Raw genomic sequence first — 27,889 nt, forward strand, 5'->3', positions numbered from 1 at the left:
GATTTTTTTTTTTAAGTCTTAATTTTGTGTCCTTAGGGTCCATAAGTTATAGTTCATGCAAAATTTTACCACAGTTTAAATTATTTTATATACCGCCCCTCAAAGGGCTAAGGGAAATTGCCTCATATACGTTGAGATAAGGGAAACTGCAGAAGCCAACCATGCAGCCAGCATGTTGCCGAGGAATCAAACAGGGTAAAACTCTTAGCAATCCTAATGACAGAGCATACTGCTATGGGACACATATTTAAAATACTTCGTTTGAAAAGAAAGCAATATATTCTCATTTATTATTTCTAGTACATTTTGACATGAAGGCCACAGAGAGAAAAAAATCTAAAATAAAAAATAACATCCTTATTCGTGTTTTAATGATAATCTGGAGATTTTTTATGCGAAATGCCAACAAATCACTTACGAAAAACAAAAAGGAATTCTTGAGAATCTTGAATTGGTTTGAGTTCTATTCTGTCTATTTGATCCACTTTGCGATTCATTCCTGGTTCATTATTTGTGTTAAGGAGATTACCAGAATTGATGTCACTTTGTGCTCCAAGATCATTATGCGATACAATGCATTTAGCATCCAATGATTTAAAACAGGCATTCAAACTGAATTCTTTTTGGTTCAAGATGGTTATACTGCTATTCGTGGCTCTTTGATTACCTGAGTTATCAGGTTTGTGAAAATCAAAATCCTTTTCTGTCTTTAAAATTATTTATTTATATAACATATTTAAATACAATTCCATAATTTTTAATATTTTAATACAGAAACAAGAAATTAAATTACAAAAATAATAAAATTACACATATATTTACTAATGCATGTTTCGAGAGCAATTAAAATTAAAAAAGTGAAATGTAGTAAAATTATTTTCAAGCCAAAAAATTATATTGGTATATTTCTAATATATTCTTTGTTATTTATGCTTACATAGCAAGTGTTTTTATTTTTCTTTTATCTGAATATTTAGAAAAGCTGTCATTTTTGAATTTACAATAATTGTTTAAAAGAGTATTTGTGCATGAGTATATAAGCAGTTGCATAATTTTACGTGACAAATGGTTTTTACAGGAAATAATTTTAATTTCCTTACACATAAGAATTTCTAATGTCATAGTGGATATTAAATTACGTTGGTTACATACTTGGAGGAAACTATTTTCATATTCAGGGCTTATGAGCTACTGTATGACAATAAAATTATGCAGTATTACATTAATGTCATCAGCAGATGGGTACTTTAACCCACCTCTATCACAATTATGAATATGTTTGAAATTGGGAGGAATTATTAGTGGTTTTTCAATAACTAAATTACCTCCACAGTCATCACATTTTAGCCTATTCATAACTGAGTGGCAACAATATCCAGCCAAGTATGCATTTAAAGGTAATTTATCAACCATAGTTTCAAGATCAGTATCTGTGACATTAATATGCTTGAAATTATGAAAATATTTTACAATAGATTCATGGGAACTATCATTAATCAAATCAAAAGAGTTAGAAAAATCATCGATAACAATTGTCCCTTTACTTTTCGATATCATAGTTAGATTTAATACAGAACATGCACGTAGTTTGTTTTCTACTTCAAAAACCTGTCAAAGTGATATATGATAATTTGTTCCAGCCATCCTGCGATATAAACTAAAACAATGTTCCAATTCATCTGTCTGAATTTTACCGGGCAAAAAATACGACATGTTGAGTTCACCTAGACAATACCTACACATTTCTATCATACACGTTGTTGTTAATATAAGAGCAGAAAGTGTCTCTTTTGTCAACCTACCCGTATCACTCTTCATTTCTTTCCATTTCATCAACCAATCAAGAAAATTATTTAAAAATACAAACTTCTTGTCTGATTCATTCCATACTAATGGTTCACAGAAGTCATCACAAGAATGTACCCCCTTGTTTGGTGTTTTAACATTCATTATTGAAAACCACGATGAAAATATTTTAATATATGCAGATGTTTCATGAAAATTTAACAAATTATGCTTTACTCCTAATTCTTTCAGGCCTTGTGATGTTTGATCGTTGAAAATTTTTAAAGCCAGTTTCACACTTTGACGTTCTAAATTTGTAGGCCACAGAGCTTTACGAGATATTGTATATCCATATTTTAACAAATTACCACTTTCAGCTTCATACATATTTTTTAAAGTAAGAAATGAAGAGGTACATACATTATTTGAAGACAAGTCAAAATTTGGAAAATACATAGCTTGTTCAGGGTTTTTCTGGTTTAACCAGTTGTTACGAACACTTAATAATATGAACAGAATCAACTGCATAAAACAATGGACGAGTTGCATCAACAGGATGAGGAAATACAAAATTTGATAATGGATTATTAAACAGAGATATAGATCTTCTATTAATGGAATTATTGTCATTAACAACAACAATTACTTTGAAACCTATTGCTTCAAGACTAACAATTATTTTTTTCAAAACAGTGAACAAAACTTCAGTTGTCATTTTCTTCGATGGTAATATATGGACAACATCTTTAAAGCAGCACAAAATACTCTGTATCATAAATACATGTGCACTAAAAGCTAAGTTATCAACTTCCTGGCCAATTCCAACAATATCTCCACTTTTGTAGTCAAGAAAAGGTCTGATGTGAATTTCATCCATCATTAATGAAACATATAATTCATGCTCTTTCAGATAGAAAGCTTTTTGCTTAGCATATGCCAAAAACAACATATCATCTGTTTCCTTTTGGGGATTTACATTTAATTTAGAACTTATTTTATGTATAGTACTTGGATGAGGCAAAATTAAATTACCAGATTGTCGGACAAATTTATATGCTTGGGGCGATAACAAATAAAACATAGAAGCTATAATTAAGGTATTGGATGAATATTGACGATTTTGGGGCTTACATTTTACAAGGGAAAGTTGTTCAATCATGAACTCAAATAAAATTTTATCACCTTCATTTGTGAAACTTAAAGATTTCATCAGGTTGATTATAATTTCAATCGAATTCATCAAGTCTTTAGTTTCTAACATTTCAATATGATCAAGTATTTCATGAATTTCATTAATATTACTTACTTTTATAGGTAACTCATTATACTTACTACTGATATGAGTCAATAACTTATTTTGAAACGATACAGATAATAAAAGATCTGCAGTAATGTGGACTGCATAAAGCAATTTTACACATCCATCACTGCATTTTAAATTCAAAAACATCAGGATATTGTCTTTGTGCACAACGTTCCAAAATATAGAAAATTTATATTGCATACAACAGGTTAAAAGTTCATTAAAGTCTGAAAATGTCCTCGATTTATAATACTCAGCAGCTGATAATTTACTATGAGCAATAGCTTTCATCATGAGGTTTGCTTCTCGTTCCATTTTTTTCTCATTTGGACTTTTTCTCGAACTACCAGCTTGTGAAGATAAATACGATGGACAGCCATCAAATATGCTAGGAAAAGCGCCTTCTTTTAGTTTTGGTCTCTGCAGTGAAGCTTTAATGATTTTCCCATTTTTTTCATCGAAAGCTGATGGTTCCCAGATGAGGTTATCAGGTTGAAAATGTTTATGGCACACCTATTAAGTAAAAGGAAGACATTATGTAACTAACTTCTTAAAACAACCAACTGTAAAGCAAGATTGGATCACTTTCCTTATAAATAAAAACATTCAAACTTTGGCAATGCTTTGGGCAGGTTAAATTTTAAATGCATATATGCAAATTAAAATTTTCTTTCAAATATTTAAGGATCAGTTAACACTACATATAAAAAATCTGATCATGACAGCATATGACCTCCCGCCTATTCTATGGCTTATACAGCAACGAGCTTCGAAGTATCATTTGCCCTTGATTGTTTGTAAATTAAATGTAATTTGTTGATTCATCAAACAGAAAACTATACACTGAAACCTATTTATACATGTTGGCGGGAGGTAAAAATTATAGCTTGCAGAAAGTTTCCATAGCAGACTAAGAATATTCTACCAACAATTTATTGAATCTTAATAAATTAATTAGGATTACACCTACCCGAGAATATGGAGTTGCTGAGAAGTCCTTCCTAGGTATATTTCTTAGCCACCTCTCTCTAAGAGCATCATTTTTGGGAAAGGAAAATGTATGCACCTTTTCAGTACCTTTATAATTTCCCCGACAACCAGTTACACAGCATTTAAATGGCATATTTTCTGTAAAAACAGTACAAAAATCAGTTCTATAAATACTAAATGTTATAAGAATTTAAATTTGCATAATTATACATTGAAATTCGATACACCATAAACCAATGGTGGAGAATTTCAAATGTCATTCAAACATTTGAATGAATGAGACTTCAAGAAATTCGTATCTGAAGAACACCTAAGGTTCTATTAAGATATCTATTATTATACTGAAATTATTACTTGCATCAATGATGATAATTTTGATATTTAAAACATACTGAAACAGTCAAATGAAAATAATATCAAACTTCAGGTGAATCATGTTTAGAATATTTAGAATATTGAACAGTAAAATATATACGTGAAATCTGAAGAAAGACTTTGTTTGGTAAACTAAATACTATTTATGGAATGTTAAGATGAATTTACTGCTTTAATATTTAAATACATTGTACGCAAACACACAGTATAAATTTAGAAACCACATAAAATACATCTTTCAATAGTGATAAGTTAATATATAATTAAACTCACAATAAAACAAACGTTTTTACTAGACTGTTCTTCAAATACTGAACGCTTTGATCACGTAACTTTAAAAGTTTGCCATTCTCACTTATGCTTACACTCATTATACAATGCACTCACATTTATTCTACACACTCACATATTAGCGTACATACGTCTGTTAACTGATATACGTAATTATTAATTTAACTAGATTTATTGTATAGGTTTACTTTCAATTACATTTTTAAAAACTGTTAAGCTTTATATAAATGATTAGGTTAAAAATTCGTAAAACAGTAATGAAATAATAAAAAACTTTTATAAAAGAAAATACGTAACATTAGATACTGCACACATAAAATTAAAACTTCGGTGATGCACTTAAACAAAATATATTAAGTAAATTCAGAAATAAGATTAATAATAATAATAATGGCTAATCAATACGAAGATAAACATAATAAGTATACGTGTGTTACTAATAATTAAGCAATTAATACTTAATTTAATTCAACATTAGTAATAGCAAGCATTTATTTCAATGAACAAAATATAAAGTTACATTTCAATAAATACGAACTTACCAAGTATTTCTTCTCTCCGACAGCACGTGCTAACATTCCAGTCTATGTACACCGCAAAGCAATGGCTTCCCAATTGAGAATCCAAACCTCGAAAACATCACGTGGACCTACTAACTTTGACGTCACACTTGTTTCTACAACCTGTCCATTGGCTTGATAATCTAGGAGGCACTGGCCAAGGGAGAGAGAAGAGCACTGTCGCTCTTGCAGTGCGGAAATTCTGCCGTGTTGTTGGAAATCTGATTTCTTTTTACTCCGCGCGTGTAGTATTCCTTCATCATATGGACCATAAACACAGTTCATGAAAATTTGCAACCTTAAAAAAATTACCTTGATGAAATTCAATCAACATCAAATGCAGATCAAACTATTGCAAAAGCAACAGGAATTTTAAAATATCTAAATGATGATAATTTGAAGTGATGATTAGAGCTTTTTTATCAGATTATGCCTCATGTTGAAATAATATACAACTAAATGCAATCCAGAGCAATTAGTGTGCTTAAAGTTAATGAATATGTAACAAATTTCAAAACTGCTATTTTAGAATTAAGAAACTCAAAGTACTGTGAGAATTTTTTAAAGACACTGATGGCAGAAGCTAAGGAAATATGTGACATGTACTGTGTACATTATATCAGTACATATTCTTCCACTAAACACTTAGCAGCTGCTAAATTGTTTAACAAGAAATGCTTTGCTAGTTTTAGGAATGAACATCCTGTAGAAGAAATAGTACTGACCACTGAAACATATCCAATGACTGACAAAGAAAAGCTTGAAACTGAGCTAAAAGTATTCTATTGTAGGTCTGATATCCATGAATACTGCAAATTAATTGAGCTGTTGAAATTTATCTTCGAAAACAATCTAGATAATATTTTTAGTGAAATTATGAAACTGATAAAAATTCTCTTGAGAGTTCCCATGGCTACATCAGAGGCAGAACGCTGCTGTTCAACACTGAAAAAAAAATGAAAACTTTTCTAAGAAGCACTAGGAATTCAGGAAGACTAAATGCCCTAGTATTGCTTTCAATAAAGAAAAATATCCTCAGTTGTGATCGAGAGTTCAAGGAGAAAATTATTCATCTCTTTGCGCAAATTAAAATAAGAAGAATGGATTACGATTTTATATGACTAGATAAAGTTTGAACTTGTAAGATTTCATGAAGTTTCAAAATAAATTTTATTTTTATACATGTTAGTTTCCTTTTACACAATTTTAAAACAAATGTTATTATTATTATTTTTTTTTTTTTTGGAATAGCACCCCCACTCATTTTAGCTAAGAGCCGTCACTGCTGCCTTTCTCAAAAACTGCATACACTGCGTCGTTTTTCTTTCAATTTTTAAGTAGTAATATTGATTGAAAGGGGAGGAATCGAAAGTAAATACTGTGCTTAAGATGTCCAGTAAAATCTCAGTGCATTCAGCTCAGTTTCACTGCACAATGTGAAAGAATACTCAAACGTGTTCAGCATAAATTTAGATTTGACCTAACAATATTTTATGACAAGAACAGTAGATGTGTTTATCCTTTTGACTGCACTGATGGAAGTCAGATCTAATGTGAAACAATTTCTGTAAGAAACCAAGTGTAATGTGCAATAATCCCTGTTAGAATTCAAATCTAATGAGAAATAACATTAGATTTGGTTTCTAACTGGAACTTACTAAATTCATAATTCAGCGAAACCAAATATATGAATAGGAATTTTAATGTTACCCAAGGACTCCTTTGTGCAAGCCTATGTGCAAAGCAGTCTGGCCTTCTGAGTCCACGCTGACAGGATCTAAACATTGCAGTGAGGTCTTCAGAACGTGTATACGAACAAAATTCGACGTATACACGTTCTGAAGACCTCACTGCGATGTGGACTGCTTTAATTTCTTCCATTTCAGCTATATCAATAACGGTGCCCCTTGTAACATGGGCATCCAATGCTAAAAATAAATTTTAAAATATATAATAAAAATAATTAAATAAAGTTAAAACATTTAAATTAATGTGAAGTTATTACAAGTTTCAGTGAAAATTTAAAAAAACATATTCATTTGAAAATGCATTATATAGCAATATGAATCTCTACATGCTTTCTTCTGCATAAAAAAGGTTTACAAATTTTCATTACTTATTAGAAAACTTAATAAATGTAATAACCAGTATTCACTGTAAAGGTGAATTATTCATGGAAACAAAAGAGGTAAAAAAAATAATAAATTGAGTCAACATTAAAAAATATACCTTTAATTATAGTCAGCAGTCTAGTAACATTACCTATCAGTCTAGCTCATGTACACCATCATTAAAATTTGAAAATGGAGAAAAGAGTATTTTTTAATAGCGCAGATTGCATTGTAATTAAGTCTCATGTAATCACCTTTTGCTTTCTTAACTTCTCACTGCACCTTGGAAATGTACGATGTTGTGAATAAAAATTGCTTTTTCCTTCAAAAAAGAAAACAGTTTGGAAGGCAGAATTCCTTAAAATGTGCAAAGTTTTTCCTGTATGAGATAAGAATAACTGATAAAATGTATTTCAAAGCTAGGTAATGCAAAGCATTATTTTTAGTCCAAAGGGGCTTTGTCCCTGAAGGACTATTGTTTTTGTTTTGCGATTTTGCGTTGAATCACTATAAATATCCATTTCACTTTTCAACTGCTGCCACCAAATGTTAAGAGTCCTACATTATATTTGAAAAAATTAAATAATGAAAATCTGCATAAATGTATGTATATTTCTCGCATTGTGATAAAACAAAGGTACATAGAGCCATCGAATTTTGAATGATGTAATCCTCCTACGAATATGGGCATGAGGAAGACCAAATTTGAAATTTGTTTTATTATCGATTTCATATTTTGCAAAACTTTAATGAATTTTTTATTAACAAACTCAAGGATTTCAAAGCGAGCAATGGCAACAGTCTACGGGGGGGGGGACCTTTTTATCTCCAGCGCGCGGAACTGTGTATCGGAAATTCTAAAGATATGCTAATTTTAAAATTATTTTGAGACATTTTTATGGAACTGAATTTTATGGTTTATGAAATAAAGAGCAATTATGATTTAAAGGGTATCAAAATTTACAAAAAAAAGTTTAATTTTTATTTGTTTAATTTATTAAACATTTCTTTCAACGCGCACATGCCTAAAGCATACATTATGCATAGTCGAAATTAGAAAATTGCAACCAGAAAACTATTTGATGTGTATTCGTGATATTTTAATGACGAGGAATTTGATTTAAATCATATCAAAGATGGAGTACATCGAGATGAAATACTACAGGTAGTAACTTAGTAAGGAATTATAAGCCGAATAAAATAAAAACATCTGCTTTGAAGATAAGGATAGTGCTGACAGATCAACTTCCAGTTCATTGCGCTGCCGCGACATTTCTCCCCTTCGAGAGCAGCGTGAAATTGATAAACAGATTCGGAACTGTTAGAGAAACAAAGGATACGCCTTTATCCATTTTTTGCAGCAATTCCACTTTTTGTTTGATGGACATCGAAACATGCTTTCGCTTTGTAGATCCTTTGGCAGCTCCAGAATCGGAAATTCTTTTTGACATAATCGAAAGTTCAAGCTTAGTTTTATAAAATTGCTCTAACAGTCTGCAAAAAATAATAAGCCGGATTCAATTAGAAGATTAAGGAACAACGCAATCTGCAACATTAACTGAAATAGATAATTAGATAATTTTAGCCTAGCTTATACCGTCCGTTATACATTAAACGCGCATGCGTAAACGTATATGCACATGCGTAGATACTTTATGCGTTTACGCATGCGCAGAAAGTTCGTAGCTTTGAGGTACGGATTATAGATAATTCCAGATTATGGACGTCCGGATTAAAGACTTTTGACTGTATTAAGACTGATTGTAACTAGGTCTCGTTTGGCTGTAATTAGAATTGGGTGCCAGCTATGATTAAAACTGATGATAGCTTCTCTGGAATGTTGATTAGGGGACTGAGGAGAATATTGAAAGACATTCAAAGATGCTGGAATGCTACTTACTTTCCCTTCGATACAATAGGGTTCTTGGATTAAAACAAGTCTTTATGGTTATGAGTTAAGAATTCTGCTAGATGATCAGAAGCCGCTTTTGCTCTTTGTAAGTTGATTTGAAGAAAACGAATTGAAGAAAATGGCCTAGAGTTTTCTTAACAAGGTTGGGGGTAGATTATTTTGTACATTACTGTCCACGTTATAATCTGCAGTTGAAGTGTTGTTCTTTAAATTGCGCTTTTGTATGTTAATTGCCACTGAAGAATTTTTAGTTATGGATGATGGCAACATGTGAGGTTGTGGCTTTGTCCAGGTACAATAATTTGTTGAGCTGACTTCTGTAAGTCTGGCATGTTCTTTCATGAGCACCGTGATCAGTTGGCAATGAAGAACCAGTTTCTTGGTTACTTCACACACAATTTACACAGAGTTTTACGTTTGAGGTACACTCTCTATGCGTTGTTTTGCGCAGATGGAACAGCAGGGAGGATTTTGACAGCTTCGACTATTATGTCCAAGACCCTGGCAATGAAGGCAACGGGGAAGTGAAATGTAGTGACGGAAGGAAGACGAGTTGAATCCAATGAAGACTCTTGAAAAAGTAAAACAGTCACTAGAATCAGAAGATATTTCTATAATCCAATTATTTGTATTTTCAGATCGGTGAACTGGAGAACAAGAAATATCAAGATTATTATTTGATGTAATTTTCAGAGAAGCCGATTTGATATCTTCAGCAGTTGCTGAAGAGGGTACATTAAACACTATGAGTTTGGTACTTTTGGGTTTTGAAGTACGAACAGTTACGGAGGCTTGTAGTTGTGAATTTTCAACGATCGAGCAGTGTAAGTGTTCTAAGTCTGCTTTCTTTTCGACACCGATTAAAAGCTCAATAGACTTAGTAGTACGAATATTATTGATATGAATACCCAGTTTTTGTGGATTAAGTGTCGAACTTAGTTGGTGTCTGATATCTTCAGGTGTTCTCTCTGAATCTTTAGGTTTCAGGAGTAGAATATGAACTCTGATTTGACTTTTTGGAGTCTGTTTCAAAGAAATGTTTTTGGCGGCAGCAACAGCGTAAGAATTTGGGGTTTGTTCTAGAAACTTTGTTTCGAATAATTTTTTACCTTCATGTTGTTGTTGCTGCAAATGTTCCTTCACTTCAGAAATAACTATAGTATTTGAACGCTGAAGAGACAGTTGTTCTCTCAGTTCCGAAATTGTATTTTAGTGCTTCGCTAGAGTAAGTTCTTGGTCTCCACTATTTGACGAAGAGCTGTTAAATGGCCAGAAATATTTTTATGTTCTTGAGTATTAAGTTTTCTAATTTTGCCGATGTTTAGAAGATCTTTAATTTTATCAGTAATTCATAGAATATCATTCAATCTGGAGGGGTCAGCATTTTCAGGATTGCTAGTTAATGAATGGGAAATGTTTAACCCGGGAGAAATCGCGCGGGGCACAGAGTCACCCCATGCGTCAAAAATCAACAATCCTAACCGGAAATATTTCATTTTAATGAATCATCCTTTTAGTATCCTCCTGTTTGACACTCCCCTTGGAATGTGTATTGTCATTTTTGCTTGTTTTTCTTTTGTGCGAGAGAAGCAATCGTTTCTTGGAATCCATGAGGGAATGGGGTGACTCCATTCCCTCATGGATTCCAAGAAGTGTTGTTCTTTAAATTCTGTTACGACTTGTGTTCTTTAAATTCCATGCGACTGTTGCTGTTTCGAAATTTTTCATTAGTAGAAGTTTAGCTTCGTGCTCTTGTGTGTTGCCGTTGTGGTTCTGTTGGATTATTCGATAGATAATGGTTTACAAATGCAAATTTACCGAACATGAAAAAGAGATGGAACGTTTGAGAACTGTATTAGATGAAGTTGAGTCTTCTGAAGGAGAAATTGATCAAGATAGTAAAAATGAATCTGATAAAGAAATATACAGTTCTCACAACAGCGAAAGAGAATTTGAGCAGAATGATGAAGACGATGAAAATCCTGATTTAGTAAAAAGTATTTTTATTAGCAAAAATAAGAGTTTGGCGGAATGGAAAACCAAATCAAAAAGTGAAAAAGGTCTTCTCAAATTATAATAACTCATTTAGCAGGATTAAAAGAAACTGCACGCAATATAAAGAAGCTTCTAGAAAGTTGAGAATTGTTTTTCAATGCTAAAATGATACAATCCATTGTAGAGTGTACAAATATTTATATTGGAAAAATATTACAACAAATGATGTGGAAATTGGAGCACTTTTTGGGCTTTTACATCTGTACGGCTTGCATAAATCGTCACATAAAAATACGCAAGATTTGTGGGCTACTGAAAATTGAAACAGGCATTGCAATTTTACGGAACACAATGTCATATAAAAGAATTAAATTTCTTCTCAGGTGTCTACGGTTAGACAATGTGACTAATCGTGAAGCTCGGAAAAAAATTGGACAAACTGGCGGCTGCGAGAGAATTTTTTACCAATTTCAATGAAAATTGCCAAAAGATATATCTTATTGGTAAATATGTTACTATCAAAGAAAAATTAGAGAAATTTCGAGGGCGTGTTCCTTTTGTCAATATATACACAACAACCCATCGAAGTATGGAATCAAAATATTTGCCTTAGTAGATTCAAGAACTTTCTGCAGCTATAACATGGAGATATACACAAGACAACAGTCGGAAGGGCCCTTTAGATTTGAAAATTCTTCATTTGAAATTACAAAACGCCTGTGCACCCCTTTGTTTGGGCACAAATGTAACAATGGATAATTGGTATATGAGTTATCCTCTAGCAAAAGAACTTTTGTCAAAGAAGTTAACTATTGTAGGAACCCTGAACAGAAACAAGGCTGAAATTCCCACCAGTTCGTCCAAACAAAAACTAGGAACGGTTATTTATCTATATTTGGGTTCTAAAAGAACACAACAATAGTATCGCATGTGCCTAAAAAATCAAAATGTGTAGTTTTGTTACCTACAATGCACTGCGATGATGCCATTGATAAAAGTGATGATACGAAGAAACCAGAAATAATTTACTTTCATAATGCAACAAAAGGTGGTGTAGATAAAGTTGATGAAATGTTATCGTTATATTCGACATCTCGAAAAACCAACAGATGGCCGATGGTCGTGTTTTACTGTGTTGAACGTCACTGCAATAAATACCCAAGTTGCTTTATTCCCAACAAAGACCCCTCCCTTACAATATGGAAATAGTAGAAAATTCCTAAAAAATTTGGCTATATCTCTTATACAGTGCCTTACATAGAGATAACAAAAAATATGTCAATGTTTCCTAAAGTGGTTCATGAAAGCATCGATAATGCGACTTCTAGTGTATCAGAAGAACGCCCATCAAAGAAACCAAAACTCGACAAAGGCCGACGTGCTACGTGTCCAAGATCCAAAGACAATAAAACTACAATTTCTTGCAAAATATGTGATAATTTTTCATGTAAAATTCATTCTTCCTATGTTTGCCAGAAGTGTATGTTAGCTTCTGACTCCTGATTAGGTATATATACAGTCAAAAGTCGTTAATCCGGAAACGTCGGGACTTCGACGATTCCGGGTTATCGATTTTTCCGGATTATAGATTATCAGTTTAAATCTGGTAAGATGTCATGCAGAAATTACAAAATTAAAAATATGAAACCATAATTTATGAAATAAAGAGCAATTATGATCTAAAGGGTATCAAAATTTACAAAAAGAAAAAGCTTAATATTTATTTGTTTACTTTATTAAACATTTCCTTCAATGTAAGTTTCTTCGTTTCATGTGATAATACTTTCTGTTTAATTCTATTAAACAGACATAATTTCTTGTTTAGTTACAAAGTTCCACTGTTCAAGTCCTATAATTGCTGTGTTGAGAATACCGACTAATTTGTCAATTGAAATGTTTTCGTTTTCAATAACCTCTGGGTCACTTTCTTCACTATCGGAAGCAAATTATAATGACGAGGAACTTGATTTAAATCATATCAAAGACGGAGTACATCGAGATGAAATACTTCACTTAGTACGGAATTATAAACCAAATAAAATAAAAACATCTGCCCTGAAGATAAGGATAGTGCTGACAGATCAACTTCCAATCCGCGGCGTGAAATTGATAAACAGATTTCGGATTTCAAAACATACTTTTGCTTTGTAGATACAAATTACATATTAGTAAATATATATCGGAAATTCTATTTGACATAATCTTTCTAATCTATCATAATCTAATAATGACGTTTCTTCCCCCACCCCCCTCTGCCGCAGAGCAGCGTGAAATTGATAAACAGATTTCGGATTTCAAAACATACTTTCGCTTTGTAGTAAATATATATCGGAAATTCTATTTGACATAATTGAAAGTTCAAGCTTACTTTTATAAAATTGCTCTAACAGTCTGCAAAAAATAATAAGCCGGATCCAATTCGAAGATTAATGAACAACGCAATCTGCAACATTAACTGAATTAGATAACTTTAGCTTAGCGTATAACTCCGTTACACATTAAACGTGCATGCACACAAACATATTCGCAGCCGTAAGGGTCTTACGCGCTCTCGTAAACGCCTGTGCGCATGCGTGAACGCGACGCATGCGCAGAAAGTTTGTAGCTTTGAGGTCCGGATTATAGATCATTCCGGATTATGGGTGTCCGAATTAACGACTTTTGACTGTACTTATTTTGAATGGATTTTTTTTCTTAAATATTGAAATAAGTTTTTTAAGTAAAGAAGTATAGTTTCTAAATGAAATATTGCAATTATTGTTTATAATCAAATGATTTTCATAAAATATATAACACATTTTCCTAATGAAACTGATTAGGGTGACGCTGTCACCCCGCGCGATCTCCAACATCAGTGTTGAGAGCACGCCTTCTGCCAGGTTAATAATGATAGTGAGGAAGACCTATCTTTAGAAGCCGTCGATAAGAGTTTACAATTTCATAGCGCACATAAAACAAAAATGGCAATAAATCAGAAGCTATTCATAATCAGAGCAGAAAATTTCTAGTACATGAAGTTAACAAAAATAAATAAATAAGTAAATAATAGTGAATAATTGCTTATTAGAATAAATGTTATTACTCACATAAAGTCTGACAAAAATAATTCTAAATTCAGGTGTTATACAGTTCCAATGTTTCTTAGGAAAAAGAATATATATATAAAGAAAGAAACACAAAATAAATAAAAATAAAGAATTATCTGTTGACAATACTATATTATGTCAAGTCTTAACCAAAGGTTAATTAATTAAATAACTGTGAGTTGTCAGACGTACATTATATTAAGTCGTTAAGAGGAATTCTAAACCTTACTCGGACAGGTATTTCTGCAAGTGAGTGTTAAGTAATCAGTATTATACTTAGAAAACAGATACACCAGTATGTAGAAACTTTCAGAAAACACACAAAACACAATGTGATAGGTTAGGGGAGTATAAATTAGTATGAAAAGACACACTAATTACATTAACACATGTACATACAATTCTAAATACCAGATAATAATAATAACAATAATTGTAGTGAAAATAAAATAATATTAAAAAAATAAAATAATATTAAAAAAGAATTAAAAAAAAAAAGTATATTCTTTCCTACAGTCCAAGACTGCAGGAGTTAATAAATATACCGTGAAAACTGGTTCGGAGTTCTGCTTGCAAGTGAATAAAAATAGTGGTTCAAGAATTAATTAATTGAAAGATAAGCGCATGGTATCAAACTAATAGTGTGATGATCTGTGAAAATGCAGTATTTGAGCCCGTTTCATTCAGTGCTTTTATCCTTTTAGAACTTTGGTTAAAGATTTAAAACACAATTGTTGAAACTGGGCAAAAATTCTCCGCCGATGAAACTGAGAAAGCCGTGTGCAATGAATGGGCACTGTTCTTCTTAGAGCTGTAACAATAGAGCACGGTCATGGGCATACAGATACAGTTCAAGGTCGCCTCCCAACTGGTTTCGGGGGCAAGTATGTGGGAAAAAAAAATCTCTCTGTAGAAGATGATGGGGACGTTAAATGCTCTTGAGTACGATTTCAGTGTTGATAGTCTTGTAAATAAGTTACAATCCAGGAAAAACTTGCATTAATTGAGCTGAATATGACACAATTTTAATGAGCTGTACTTCCTTAATTGCTTGAAATAATAACATCAAATGGCATCCATAGGTATCCTGGGAATGTGAATTAATCAAAAAGTTCAATGGTACTTACGTATTATCGCAACCAGGCCAAAATTTGCATAAATTGCCAAATTTGGCGACCCTACTTACGGCAACCCTACGTGTTATACGTAGTTTTGTAAAAAGAGCATGTTGAGATTCACAAAATTTTCCTGCATTTTCGTGCAAATTTTTGTAATTTATGAGAAAATAGCAGTGTACATGGATAAAGTCAAGAATGTGCGCAATGCCATTTTTGTGCAATTCTGGGATGTTTTTTTAAGTAAAAATAAGTCGGCGTGTACATGATTATGGCGAATACGGTTTTCAATCGGTGCTAAAAGCAATAGCCAAAAGATTTCCGCCAAAAAAATAATTCTGCAACTTATTCAAATTCGAAACCGGAAGGGTTTAATTGCTATTTTATATTTTAAAACAAAATAATATAAAAAACTGTATTAAAAATTATCTGTAATTAATAAATGTACATTTTCTTTCTATTCATACTTTTTTACTCAAACTTACAAATAGCGCCAACCTGGTTGCGTAGAGTTTTATAAATAACTTTTGATCCTTGGCACTTCGCTTAACCACTTTCACAAACAAAGGAATATCGGCTGCGTTTCACGAGAATAATAAAAACTAAGTATTTGCTGAAATAATGGTCATAGGAACTAAATCTTTGCAGCACTGTGTTCGCGGTATGTTGCTGAAACTTGTGCTATACAATTGAAATCGACTTTTGTTTTTTAAACAACACAAACAAAACAAGCGGGAGCACGTGAAACTACACAGCTGCTGGTACAACTGATACTAACTCTGAAGGAACAGGAATTTGTTACTAACAAGATGTCTTTAAATGCAGAAGCATTTCGGTGTACATGCAAGTTTCTAATTATCTTCTATATGTTAAGGCCTTATGTTCGTTGAAGCGAAAATGTTCCGTATATAGTTGACAGGAAATAAAATTTCTTATAAAAAACACCGCTTGACTAAAAATGTTTGTTTTTTGGAAAAAAAAAAAAAAAAAAGAAGCACTGAAATTTTTTTACACTAATTTTCCACTTTTTTCTAATTTATTTTTTCCAGGCTTCCCATATTTAGCAAGCGAACTCAACACAAATTAAAGTGTTACTTCCAATTAGACAACACGCAGGAAAATTTGTAAGAAACACAGTAACTTTCGAGGACGTTAGATCCGATCCGTAACATATCACTTTCTCATGATCAAATTGGCTGGACCCCTCTTAGTTTAACCCCAAGGGCTGTTTAGAGCTCCTAATGATTCCTGCAATTTAGTACAATATCTCAGTTCTATTTATCAACATGCCTTTGTTCTTAAACAGAAAAAGAGTGCAAAGAATATGTGCCTACAGTTTGTTTTATTTTTAGATGCTTACTTTGTTGCTTAAAAATAAAGAAAAGCTTTATAACAAAGGGGAAAAAAAAAAAAAAAAAAAAAAAAAAAGCAGGTTTAAGAATTCTATAAGAAAAGATGTTTAAAAATGAATAACTATCCTTTTAAAATTTTAGTCCATGAATCTATATTATTATGCAGTACAAAGTCTTTAATCCGGACGTCCATAAGCCAGAACTGAAAGCTTCCACATAATACCTTTACGCATGCGCCTTTAATGTATAACGGACGGCATAAGCTAGGCTAAAATTATCTAATTATTTATTTCAGTTAATGTTGTAGATTGCATTGTTCCTTAATCTTTTAATTGGATCCGGCTCATTATATTTTGCAGACAGTTAGAGCAATTTTATAAAAAGTAAGCTTGAACTTTCGATTAAGTCAAAAAAGGTTTACGATTCTGGAGCTCCGAAAGGATATACAAAGCGAAAGCATGTTTTGATGTCCATCAAACAAAAAGTGGAATTGCTGAAAAAAATGGATAAAGGCATGAAGAAAGTGACAGAGAGGTTAGTGAAAACAAAAACAACAACAAAAAAAAATTTCGATTGACAAGTTAGTCGGTATTCTCGGCACAGCAATTACAGGACTTGAACAAAGTTCCTTTGTTACTGAACAAGAAATTATGCCTGTTTATAGAACTAAAGAGAAAGTATTAACACATGAAACAAAGCAACTTAAACAACTTACATTGAAAGAAATGTTTAAAAAGTAAACAAATAAATATTAAGCTTTTGTAAATTTTGATACCCTTTAGATCATAATTGCTCTTTATTTCATAAATTACTGTTTTATATTTTTAATTTTATCATGTCTGCATGCCATCTTACCAGATTTAAATTGATGATCTATAATACGGAAAAAACCCTAATCCAGAATCGTGAAGTCCCGACAAGTCCAGATTAAAGACTTTGTGCTGTATATTGTAAATAAACCAGAAGAAAATAAAAAATATTTTCACATTACCATCCGAGGACAATAGTGATACTTTTTAATATTATTATTGAAATTTTTCTGTTTTGCATTATAATCAAAGGTACTATTCAGTTTCGAGGGCCGTAAAAAATTGCCAAACTATTGTTGATGATAATGCTGCCAAAAATAATTGCAGAAACCCTAATAACTGTGGCAAGAAAGGAAGTATAATAGTAAATAACTATCTAACATTGATGTTTTAATTTAGATGAAAGGTTAATTTCATATAATACTTTTTAATTATTATAATTTATATGAAAAAGGCTAAACATGACTGAATGGAAGCATAAGAGTAAATAACTATATCAAATCATTATTATAATTTATATAAAAATTGCTAAACGTAACTGAATGGATGCCTGCATCGCTATTTCCTTCCGACTTATCGCTAAAGCATAATTTCATCTCGTTGGTTGTTCGGACGTAATTTTCTATAATGAATGATGCCTTTTCTTTGAAAATATTCTCGGTGAAGTGCAGAATCACTCACTTGTTTGCCGCTTTTTACAAGGGTAAAAACAATTGGATTTTTGTCAATTTCTTTTACTTTTTAAGTAAAAATAGGTCGATGTGTACATAAATAAAGTCAAGGGTGTGCGCAGTGCCATTTTTATGCAGTTCTAGGATTTTTTTTTAACGTGAAAATAGGTCGATGTGCACATGGCTACTGAGTATGTGAAATTCTTAAAAACGCGTCAAGCAGTGGGTGATTCTGCACTTTACCCAAAATTCTGTTACCGACTTTTTATTATGGGCAATTCCCAAATTGTTAAATCCATACGATATCAAAAAAGGATTTAAAAATTAAACTAGTATTTCAATGGCGTCTTAAGAAATATAGAATTATATAAACTTACGCAATCTGAAACCAGCAAGTACCCTAGATTTGGTGCTTTTGCGCATACATTTTCGCTGCAATTTTTTTACGGCCCTCAAAATGAAATAATACCTAATCAAAAAGTTAACGAAGAGAAATAAAGCTAATCTAAATAATTACAGCAACATTTTTGCTTTTGCTCAATACTTCCAAAACTTCCATACTTTCCAAAGCACCTAGCTAGTGAGTATGACATTTATTAAATTGTTTATTCTTTTTTTAAATTCATAGTATTTATTACTTCATTTTATTTTTCAGAGCCAAAATATTTCCAAGTTCCCAAAATGGAAAATAATTTCACCTTATAATATGATAGCAGAAAATAAAAATGAATTAAGTTCTCAAAATAAATATCTATTATGCATAGATTTCTTACCTGCAGAGAAATATTTCCCAAATTTCTTCTTATTACAAACTTGGGATTACTCAACTTAGTATGTCCAAGACTTGATTGAAAATGTCGGAGATTTCATTTCGCTTTTCTAACATTGTTATGGAACACTGCACCGATTTTGTAAATTTTATACACTGACACATTTGATACTGGAGCCAAACAGGCATGGTCTTCAGAATTTGCTCAAAACAAGGAAAAATACCTAATATACTTTTCATGACAGGCACCAAGAATGGCATTGCTATCTGTAATAACACAGTTGTAATTCATAACTGTATGAAATTCAGAAATAGTTAATTTTAACATAAAACACAAATAATTTACAGCATACATATAGGATGATACATTTAGCCACCTTTTAGAATTTCAATTTTTGAAGTTCTTATCCAGACATTATGCAGCAGATATAAACACTGATTATCATGTAAAAGTATGTTGAAAAATATTTCATCTTATGAAAACAAATAAACAGTTTTTATAACTTATTTTCAACAAATGAGAATTTCTGTTTCTCCTACAGGGTCACCAGTATGCTTTATGCTTTTCAGATTTGCCTATCTAAATTCTCAGAAATTTGCTGCACCTAAATCTGTCAACTGCTGACAAAAATCAAAAGATGACCTCAAATAAGGTTATCGAGCTGCACAGACAAGCATTTTCTACAAAAGTATGTAAAAATTGTTTCTAACATGTGTTCAAAACACTGGAGGCATTTCTTCTGTGAGGATAAGATATACATTTTCTTCATCGCTCTGCTAAATGGCTTCTTACATATGAACCCACAACATTTTTCTCTTATGTTTATATCCATATTTAAATTCTCTTCATGAAAACAAATGAACATTTACGTACCACACCCACGAATTTTCTCGCCAATGTGAATAAGTATATGAGGTTTCTCTGCTGTGTGAATACACATACGTATGTTTAAATAATTTTTTTGATTAAGTGGATTTCACACATAAAAGTTTTCTCTCCTACGTGAATAAACATATCTTTGTCCAAACTACCCTTTTCATAAAGGCTTTCTTACATATTTCACACATATAAGGTTTCTATCCTGTGTGAATATGCATATGCAGGTGGAAATTACCTTTTTAATTAAATGATTTCTTACATACTTAACATATATAAGGTTTCTCTCCAGTGTGAATAAGTATATGCTTGTTTAAATTACCATTTTCACTAAACACCTTTTTACATACTTCACATATATAAGGTTTCTCACCTGTGTGAATATACAGGTGTTTATTTAAACAATTCTTTTTACTAAACATCTTCTTACATACTTCACATATATAAGGTTTCTCACCTGTGTGAACAAACAGGTGCATATTTAAAGTACTCTTTTGACTAAAAGCCTTCTTACATACTTCTCACATATAAGGTTTCTCACCTGTGTGAATAAGCATATGCTGGTTTAAATTACCCTTTACCTTAAACGTCTTCTTACATACTTCACACATATAAGGTTTCTCTCCTGTGTGAATAAGCATATGACTGTTTAAATTACCCTTTTGACTAAACATCTTCTTACATACTTCACATATATAAGGTTTTTCTCCAGTGTGAATACGCAGATGAATATTTAATTTACCCCTTGGACTAAACGTCTTTTTACATACTTCACACAGATAAGGTTTCTCTCCAGTGTGAATACGCATATGTATGTTTAAACAAGATTTTTGATTAAATGATTTCTTGCATACTTCACACATATAAGTTTTCTCTCCTGTGTGAATACGCATATGCACATTTAAATGAAATTCTCGGTAAAATGACTTCTTGCATACTTCACACATATAAGGTTTCTCTTCTGTGTGAATAAGCATATGCCTGTTTAAAATACTTTTTTGATTAAATGACTTCTTACATACTTCACACGTATAAGGTTTCTCAACTGTGTGAATAAGCAGATGCTTATTTAAACTACTTTTGTCACTAAACGCCTTCTTACATGATTTGCACATATAAGATTTCTCACCTGTGTGAATACGCATATGCCGATTTAAATTAGCTTTTTGATAAAATGATTTCTTGCATACTTCACAAACGTGAAGTTTCTCTCCTATGATTTCTTGCATATTTTACACATACTAGGTTTCTTTCTTAGGTGAATGAGTGTATGCATATTTAAATGAACTTCTAGCTTAAATAAATTTAAATGACTTTTTATTGATTTAAATGAAATGATACTTCACACCTTGATGTTTGTTACATAAATCTATAATCTATGTAAGGCACTATAAGCTTGTTACATAAATCAGGATGATGTTTATGCTCTGCAATGATGCAAAATAAGACAGTTAACTGAATTCCACCCCAAACTACTTCTGGATATTACACAATTATTTTCAGTGGCTTGCATAGTTACCTTGATTAAAATATTATGACATATTGTTAATGAGACTTACCTAATATAGTGCATAAGCTTGGCTCTGTTTCCAGGAGCACTTCAGTAAAAACCAATTTGTTAGATTACGCAGAAACAAGAGTTCTGGCTCAAAAATATTTACATAATTTGGTGTTAATTTACGCAATTCATCATATATGCTTCATTATTATTATACATAAAGTTTTGATTCTCCTAGATTTCTTAGTGCTTAACAGTTGCTTATAAATGCTAAATAATGATCACAATTCACGTCATTGCGAAGTCCACATTGCTAAGTGTATGACTATAGCGAAACAAAACTTCATTTTAGTTTGCAACACATACAGCTGATTTATTTTTTCATATGTCAGATAGACACACAGAAAAATAAAAACTCCTTCCTCGCTTCGTTCATGTGGAAGTTTGGTACACGGGGAATGTTAAACACCGTTCTGACTCCTATAAGATTCATATTTATTTACATTTTCTGGATACACAATTACACACACACAATTCCACAAATTCCACTCGCTCTTCTTTTTCTACTTAACGGCTTCATGTTGCCACTCTGTCGTGTGCGAAGAGTTTCACACATTAACGCCAAGGCCAACTTATAAGGCTTGCCAGACTGAACGAAATTCCGATTCCGTGGCTTTCGCGAAATTCATCACTAGGTGGCGCTCGCATTCTGCTACACTTTTGCTATATGTTCTCTATTTGTAATGTGGCTCGTTATTAATAAAAAGTGCATTTTATTAAAACGTGCCGCTGTAACTAAGAGTAACATAGGATGGTATATTGTTGCGTGCTATACTTCAAAGTTTTCTTCCTTTAAAAAAATTTTTACGATTGTATTTAAATTATTATTCGCAACATATAACTTTTGGACGGAAAGCATTTCAATCAGTTTCGTGTAATACAGATTTAATACAAATACATTATACAAAATTTCTTGAACAAAAGCCATCATCACGTAAAATTTTAAATGTTTAATATTCTTTTGATATGTTTCGATCCCTCAGCGTGTGTACGTCTGTTCAGCTTCATGTCATTTTTTCGTCTTCCTGAAGTAAAAATATCAGAATTTTTTTTATCATACTGGAGATAATCTGTTTTCTGCATAAATGATATTTCAACCTATCATATATATGTATATGTATGAATTTAATGCAGTTAAACTTTTAGAATGCATCCACGTATATATTTTCTAAGAAATGCTAATCGCGTTAACTATTTTACGAAATTTATTACTTTTTACTTCTCGTATTTGTTATTTTTGATCCAGAAACATTTGAATGCCGTTTGCACTAGCTTCAAAATTTTAAAGCGCATATCTCATTTTAATTAGTGTGATGTATCAATATGCTGTGCATGAATTCTTGTCTACCTAGATGAGAGTTTTGTGGCTACACTTGAAGTAATAGAGATTCAAGTTGAATCAAATACATATATTATATATACATATATTATATATACATATACTTCTCTTAATATATGTAATTAATAGAAGAAAAACTGTTTGTTTTAGGGAATATTTTTATTTAGGGACTTTTTGTTTTAGGGCTTTATTTTTTAAAATATGCTGTCAATGATATTGAAATACTTGGTATTCAACACTAGCAGTGTCAAAATTTTATATTCCCTCCGTCCAAAACTAGTTGCTACACTTAGGTTAAGTTTTCTTCCAAATTAGGTGCTACATTTCAAGTAGGTGGAGTCATAAATAACTTTCGATGCAGTTTAGTAGATCGACATCAGTAAAATTATAGAATGTATTACAAGGAATGTAACGCTGTATACAAGATTTTCATTCTTAGTTTTTACTTTCCGCGAATGTAGCACTTATTTTAGGACAATTTTATCGGCGCAAAATTAAAGGGTTCACACGCTCTTAAGCCACATCCCATTTTGTAAGGACTATACCGCCCGTATTTCAGAAAGATTGTGTTTATGTGATTAAGGCAAGACCTCGAAAGCTGTCTGCCTAAGGTGAGCCTTCGTGGAAGAATTTATAAGGTAAACTGGCTCGTATTGAATTTATATTTAATTAGCCTGGAGATTTTAAGCGATTATTGATGGCAGAGTCCTAACAAAATGGGGTGTGGCTTAAGGGTGGGCGAAAGCTGGATTTTTGAACCCAATTTGGTACTGATATAACGGGGAAATGCTTGGTAAGTAAAGTTGTTGTTGATTGATAATGTAGCTCCCTTAAATCTCTGGAAAATGTGCAAACATAATCATAAAGTCTTCAGTATCAATAATCAGTACTCAAATGTCGCAACTAATTTAAGACAGAGGGAGTATATGATTCATTGTGATTAATGTCATGCATGTTATTATTATATGCTGTAGGTGATATTCAAATATATTCATCACTAACAGGCTAGATTCATTGTGATTAATGTTATGTATGTCATTATTATATGCTGCCGGTGATATTGAAATACTTGGTATTGTTTTGAATATCTGTACTGTTGCGTTTACTCTTCAGAGCTCTAAATCTGCATTATTTAAAATTTTATTTTTTGATATTTCCTAAAAAGTATTTTATATTAATTAAAAAATAGAAAAAATCTTCAGTACCTAAAACCAAATCTCTTTTAGAAATACTTTTCCTCTTATGTATTAACAAATTTTAGATAGACTAGAATAGAAGAGAAACACGCTAATGTGACAATCAAAATCGTAAAAACAACCTTGTATTTAGCGTAGGTATAATGAAACACTCAATCGATTTCGAGGGCAGCTAAAGGTCCCTCCTCATCAGGAGAAAGAAATGCCTAGAAAGAAGAAAATAAAGGAGTCACAGAAACACGTGGTCCTTATCAGCACTGCACGTGGTTATAACTAGATTTTTAATCAGAGTTGCACTGGCCGCCTACTTTTACTGAGCCAAGCTATCTGATCGAGCATGAAAAATTAGCGAAGTTAAAATAGGGAGCGAGGGGAAAATGCACCTTACGCTCAAAATCTGAACTTCAAATAATGGAAAACATCAGTAGTGCGAAGAGGGGGTGACAGCATGACGTCACAAGTCCAGAAAAACATGCAGACGAAGCCCAGGACCAGGAGAGGCTTTGTCTTTGTCTTTTGAATGGTTAGGAGGCAATTAACAGCCTCTGCTGCTTTAACCACCGCTTTTGAAAAAAATGCCTTAGGCGTTGGTATATATATTTGAAAAATGGGCGTGTAACGCCGCGCCTACTAGGCGAAGCTGAAGCAAATACAAAGGTATGTAGAGTGAAAAAGCATCTGGGAGCTGTGACAAAAGATATAACTAGCTGAAAAGTATGCTTAATAAAGCATTTGAAAAAATAAACATTAAGTAATTTAAATTAAGTATGCTTTTGAAACAGGTTCAGAATGAAATGGATCGTAATTATACTGGTGGGAGTGGCTCAAATGAGGAATAAGTCAACAGTAACATATTTCTGGTGAATTTCAAGAGTTCTCGTACGAGAAATGTTCAAGTCATATAAATTAACAGTATTCACAAACAGTTCACACTGTACAAAGTTCTGGAATAAACACACTTTTTAAGAAACACTTGTAATTTTAAAAGGCACAATATTTCAGCATAAGTCACAGTTTAGAAGGCGGGATGGTGAAACACACATAATTAATTCAGTTTGTGTGTCCCTAACAAAGTCTTTTTATAGGAACACTAATAAAATATAAAATTCTTGAAAATAATGATATAAAGTAATAATCGCGTTTGGTACTACCAGAGGCCTCTCCTTTCATTAACATCTTTGTTCTTTGAAAGGAGAGGCTTAAATGCTTAAATGCTAATTGCTTATGCTTATATTAGCCCAGTTGGGCTTTAATAAGCTATATTGATCTAATCCCCTAAGGACAATCAGAATGTCAACTATCAGCTAGTTCCCAGCCAGGAAATCGGAGCGGGTAAGGAAAAGAGGGCCCATCGGCCATAGTGACAAAGTCCAATCATCAAAGTAACTTAACTCTTACCCCTGAGACAAGAGTAATAATCACGTGTATGGAGCTATGAAGATGCAAAAGAAATGAAAATACATGAAATGTGCATAGGATACAGTGTTGAACATGTAATAAACAAATGAAAGTGAAGTAATGTACGCATAAAAATGTGTTATTTACATATTTGAAAACGAGTGGGCTAAGTGACAAAATTGTGATCCCTCATTCTGTGAGCCGTAAAAGGCCTGATATTGTAGTCCTCAGGAATGCAGACATAGTTCAGTACAGCATTAAAGTTTCCTTTACTGCAATTCAAGCCTTTGTCAAAGAACTTGCTGTTAAGTTTTTGCAGATATTTGTCAATATATCCAACTTGTAAATCATCGTGCAGGAGTTTGTTACGGATGTAAAAATGCGCTCCTGTCATGGTGCGTAAGATTGTGTTTTGAGTCACCTGCAATTTGTTGATATCTGAGCTCGTAGCAGTCGCCCAGACAGGGGACGCATAACACATAATTGGTCTTAAAATGGAAATATAAATCTGTCTTTTCCTTCTCAGATCTAACTGCGAGCTGCGCCCTAGCAGTACTTGTAATTGTTGAGCAATTCCTCTGGTCTTGTTTGCAATGTAATTGACATGCGTACTCCACGTGAGTCTTCGATTCAAGTAAACACCTAAATACTTGGCCTTGTTTACCATCGGGACACGTTGGCCGAATAGGTAAAGTGGCTGAACTGAGACCAGTATTTTCTTCCTTCTAACAAGAAGTAGCTGTGATTTAGTCGCATTGATGGAAATCTTCCACCTGGAGCACCACTCCTCAATGTCCATAATTATATCCTGCATAACAGAAATTGCCCTGTTAGGCTGAATAGATCTGACCGCTACAGCGGTGTCATCCGCATAGCAGGCCAGCAATGTATTTCTGTTGAGTTTATCCCGCGGGAAATCAGCCGCATAGAAAAGATAGAGTACTGGGCCAAGACAGGACCCCTGGGGGACGCCTGCAGCGATAGTTTTGTAACCAGAGTGACTTTGCTTGCAGCTAACTGTAAAGTAACGATTTGCAATATAAGATCTGGTGAGTAAGATCAGTTCTCTAGGCAAATTCATCATTATCAATTTATATATTAAGCCCTCATGCCAGACACGGTCAAATGCTTTGGCCACGTCCAGCATGAGCACTGCAGTACAACTCTTATGATGCAGAGCAGAGCCGATAAATTCCACAAGCCTAATCAGTTGTTTAGATGTGCAAAGTTCGCTCCTAAATCCGTACTGATCTTCCGGAAGTACCTGTAAATAAGGCTGGAATTTCCTTAAAATTATTCGTTCAAAGATCTTGCCTATATTAGAGAGCAAGCTTATGGGCCTGTGATTTTCCGCCTTAGTGATGTCTTTTGCAGGCTTCGGTAGTAGGAAAACTTTTGCGTACTTCCAGCAGTCCGGGAAGTAGCATAACGTAATGCATATATTAAAAATGCTGGAAAGTCTTGTGATTCCACCGCGCGGGAGGTTCCTGATCATTAAATTTGTAACTCCATCAATACCTGGGGCTTTCTTGGGGTTCAATTTGGAGATAATATCCGTAACTTCTCTTGGATTAGTTAAACCATCGGCATTTAGAGCCGTGGGAGCACCTAGCCATTCTTCTACTTTCATTCTGACTTGGGTCTCAAAGTGAATATTACGAGGTGTCTGATTGGGAGAAAACTGCTTTTCAAGATGTGAAGCAAAAATCTGACATTTGTCAGTATCTGAATAAGCAGTGACACCGTTGTCAATAATTGGCCTATCACACTGATGCGTCCTCTTTAACATTTTTGTAAACTGCCAGAAGGCATCACTGTCTAAGTTTAACTCCTCCATTTTAACATTCCAAGCCTCACACTTTAATTTATGCATTTCAAGCTTAATATGCTTACTGATCCTATTTAACTCCGTTTTAATAATTGGGTCCCAGGTGATATTATACCTCCTTCGCAGCCTGTTTCTTTCGGCTATGAGAGATTTGACGTACCTTGGAATCTTAGCGATTTTACAAGACCTTTGAGTAACCTTGGTGGCCTCATAGTAAGAGTCATTAAGACATGTAGTAAACTTATCAATCTCCTTGTCAATATCAGAAGGGCTTTTCATAGCACCTAATTTAGGGAGCCTCACTTTCACAACATTGTGGTACATTCTCCAGTCGGTATGGGTCTTAACATTCGTATAATTAATACTGGTGACCCCAAAGGAGAGGCAACCACAGAACGGATTTTTATACCCTCTGGTAGTACCAAACGCGAGGAGGTAACGCCATCTATCGGCAAAAATGACTGAATTAAGATAGTAGAATTTTAAAGGCATTAGGAAGGACTGGATTGGACTTCAAATCATTAACTAAACCTGCTAAATCTTTGTGAATGTGAAAAGCCTCAAGAAAA

The 27,889-nt window shown here is 32.8% G+C and overlaps 2 protein-coding genes across 3 annotated transcripts; both read right to left on the reverse strand.

The window, feature by feature from the left end:
• Positions 1 to 606: 606 nt before the first annotated feature.
• LOC146998770 (uncharacterized) lies at positions 607 to 20,259 on the reverse strand. 2 transcript variants are annotated; one of them, XM_085811597.1, is made up of 5 exons: positions 19,129 to 20,259; positions 7,015 to 7,232; positions 5,287 to 5,602; positions 4,059 to 4,216; positions 607 to 3,601 (listed from the first exon to the last, which is right to left on the reverse strand). In XM_085811597.1, exons 4-5 carry the CDS (start codon positions 4,209 to 4,211, stop codon positions 2,276 to 2,278), a joined length of 1,479 nt encoding a protein of 492 aa, XP_085667723.1. In that variant the 5' UTR covers positions 4,212 to 4,216; positions 5,287 to 5,602; positions 7,015 to 7,232; positions 19,129 to 20,259; the 3' UTR covers positions 607 to 2,275. The 2 variants fall into 2 exon arrangements, with proteins under 2 accessions (XP_085667723.1, XP_085667724.1); XM_085811598.1 differs by lacking the exon at positions 19,129 to 20,259 and having other exon boundaries at positions 7,015 to 10,936.
• A 134-nt stretch (positions 20,260 to 20,393) lies between these two features.
• Positions 20,394 to 22,070, reverse strand: LOC146998771 (uncharacterized). The gene has a single exon (XM_085811599.1). It carries the CDS (start codon positions 21,228 to 21,230, stop codon positions 20,523 to 20,525), a length of 708 nt encoding a protein of 235 aa, XP_085667725.1. The 5' UTR covers positions 21,231 to 22,070; the 3' UTR covers positions 20,394 to 20,522.
• Positions 22,071 to 27,889: the final 5,819 nt, after the last annotated feature.

This window comes from Stegodyphus dumicola, chromosome 2, assembly GCF_044657685.1.
Source record: "Stegodyphus dumicola isolate Sdum_Otavi_A_Nest chromosome 2, ASM4465768v1".
Taxonomy (NCBI): Eukaryota; Metazoa; Arthropoda; class Arachnida; order Araneae; family Eresidae; genus Stegodyphus; species Stegodyphus dumicola.